Source organism: Penaeus chinensis, chromosome 15, assembly GCF_019202785.1.
Source record: "Penaeus chinensis breed Huanghai No. 1 chromosome 15, ASM1920278v2, whole genome shotgun sequence".
NCBI classification, from domain to species: Eukaryota; Metazoa; Arthropoda; class Malacostraca; order Decapoda; family Penaeidae; genus Penaeus; species Penaeus chinensis.
This window is the reverse complement of record NC_061833.1, coordinates 11,575,543-11,578,042: the sequence shown is the minus strand read 5'-3', so window position 1 is coordinate 11,578,042 and position 2,500 is coordinate 11,575,543. Positions and strand designations below refer to the sequence as shown.

At 45.6% G+C, this 2,500-nt stretch overlaps 1 protein-coding gene across 1 annotated transcript in view; it reads left to right on the top strand.

Moving 5' to 3' along the window:
* The first annotated feature begins 1,104 nt into the window (after window positions 1–1,104).
* The window catches only part of LOC125032833, a 6,169-nt gene continuing 4,773 nt past the window's right edge, over window positions 1,105–2,500 (top strand). Inside the window, exons 1-2 of the mRNA XM_047624219.1 lie at window positions 1,105–1,360; window positions 1,465–2,500. The exon at window positions 1,465–2,500 is cut by the window's right edge and continues 966 nt beyond it. Coding sequence (XP_047480175.1) covers window positions 1,105–1,360; window positions 1,465–2,500 — 1,292 coding nt within the window. The remainder of the gene's footprint in view (window positions 1,361–1,464) is intronic.

The window sequence follows — 2,500 nt, the reverse complement described above, 5'->3', positions numbered from 1 at the left end:
CAATCACCACTCCCACAGTGGGATCTGTCACTCGTGGCTCGTATCGAAGCAATAATATACCCGCATCTTCCACCTCATCTGGCTCACGCATACATAAGAGTAATGTTCACTAGTAGCATACACCTTCATATCCTCTCTTGGAATGCTTGCGGCATAACATCTCCAGCCAAATGTCATCTTCATACAAAATGCTTTTGTTGGACATGCTTTAGGAACTGTAGCACCCTCCCTCAGTGGTTATATTTCTTATGTTCATCCTGTTAGGAATGGGCTCATCACTTACATCCATTCCTCTGTTCAGCACCGACTACTCCGTTCTTCTTCTGATGACAGTACCACTTTTCTACTCTTGGAGGTTAAGCTGGAAGAAGGAAAGATTCGTCTCTGCAACATCTATTCTGCTCCAGGAAGGATAAATATTGATGCTCTGCCTTCTCCCATGAACCACAGCATAGTCTATATGGGTGATTTTAATGCTCGACACCCTGCTTTAGGTGGACGTTCCAACACTGTCAACTATAGCGGCACACGACTCATGAAATTCATGCAGCCTAACCATCTAACTCGCTGGGATACAGGAGGTGCCACACATGCTCGAGGAGGCACCCTCGACCACATACTCACCTACGGTGCTCATCTGTACCTGCTCTTTTCTCTGATCAACTTGCCCTCAACCTTCAATAATCGATTCCTTCTGTGAATTCGTCTGCCTATCAATGTACCCGGATCAGTATTCCCCCAAAGTACTGTCCTAGCTATATCTCCTACATGTCTGCTCTCATCTTCAAGCTTGATGTCACTTCTCCTGAGAAGTTATACTCCTCTCTTGTTTCTTTAACACATGATTTTTATAGCCACTATGTTCGCAAGACAAACATCAAGTGCCAGCCTGGGGCTCATGAGTGGACGCTTGATAGATGCATCAAGGCAGCAGAGAGAAAGGCCATAGAGGATAACCATGTCTATCAGAGGGATCCAACCCCAGACAACTTACAGCAGTACCAGACATCCAGTAGTGCTCTTGTTGCCTTACAACAGTGTGTGTATCGTGATGCCTGACATGATTTCACCAATACCATCAATCATCAGACAAGCATAGGGTCCATGTGGCAACTCATCAAGAAGGTGGTAAAGAAAAAGACCTCAAGTGCACTCCATCACAGTTCAGTTAAATATGCCCAAGATCTTGTTGAGACCTGGTCACAGCAATCCAGTGTTCATAGCCTTCCTTCACATATACAAGAGCTGCTCTCTCTGAAAACCCGTTGTGCTTTACACCTGTCAGCAGCCCTGCTAAGGAAAGATGTGGAAGAAGACATACCAATAACAAAGGATGAACTTTGTCGTGCTCTTGCTAGCGGTAGGGCATCACATACTCCGTCTTGTGCCTCCTCCTGAAGGTCACCGGTGATCCCCTACTACAGCTTTACAACCTTTGCCTCCAACATGGATATGTGCCTCAAGGTTGGACGAAGAGCCTCATTGTACCTGTTCCTAAGCCAGGCACTGACAAGTTTAGACCAATATCCCTTACATCATGCTTCTATAAAGTGCTGGAGTGTATCCTCTTATATTGCCTTATGTATCGCCTTCAGGACAAACTATCATCCAGGTTATATGGATTCCTGCCACAACGCAGCACACACCATTGTCAATTGGAGCTTTACACTCGCCTCTCCTCTACAAGTCTTGTCACATTCATTGACCTGAAAAGTGCCTTTGACATTGCAAATCCAGATGTGATCCTCGACCAGCTTGTGGACTTTGGTGTTAGTGGCAATCTCTTGCGATGGATACGAGGGTACTTAAGCAACAGATCATCCTATGATCTCTTTAAAGGTGTCTGCAGCACACGTAAGTGCTTTGGCCTTGGGACTCCACAGGGAGGTGTCTTTAGCCCATTTCTTTTCAATATCCTTATGCACCGCCTCATATCCCAGCTACCTGACATCCCAGGGACAACAATTACGTGCTATGCTGACGACATCTGCATTCACTCCAACTCACCAGAAGATCTACAGCGCTTACTTCATCTATTTTATGAATCAATCTCTTCATGTGGCCTCATCATCTCTCCTGAAAAAAGTAGGATCTTTTCTCTACAAAACCCACGAACACTACCTGAACTTCTAGTGGGCCCCAGCATTATACCATTCTGCACACAGTATCTTTACTTGGGTGCTCCAGTTCGAGTCCTTCCCACCACACCAGCACGTCAACATGTCCATCCCATTGTCGAAGAATTACTGACACTGCTACAACGGCGCCTTGAACCCCTTCGCTGGTTAACCAACAATACTGCTGGGGTCTCCATTCCTGTGGCCAGAAATATTTATACAGCTTTTATCCGTTCAGTAGTTGATTATCTATCTCCAACTCCTAGTCAACTCTCCAAGACAACGCTAGATCCCCTAGAAAAATTTCAGAATAAGGCAATGCGCTGCATTCTAGGATGCCCAATGTCCACAAGGATTGCTAACATGCAGCAGGAGCTTCATCT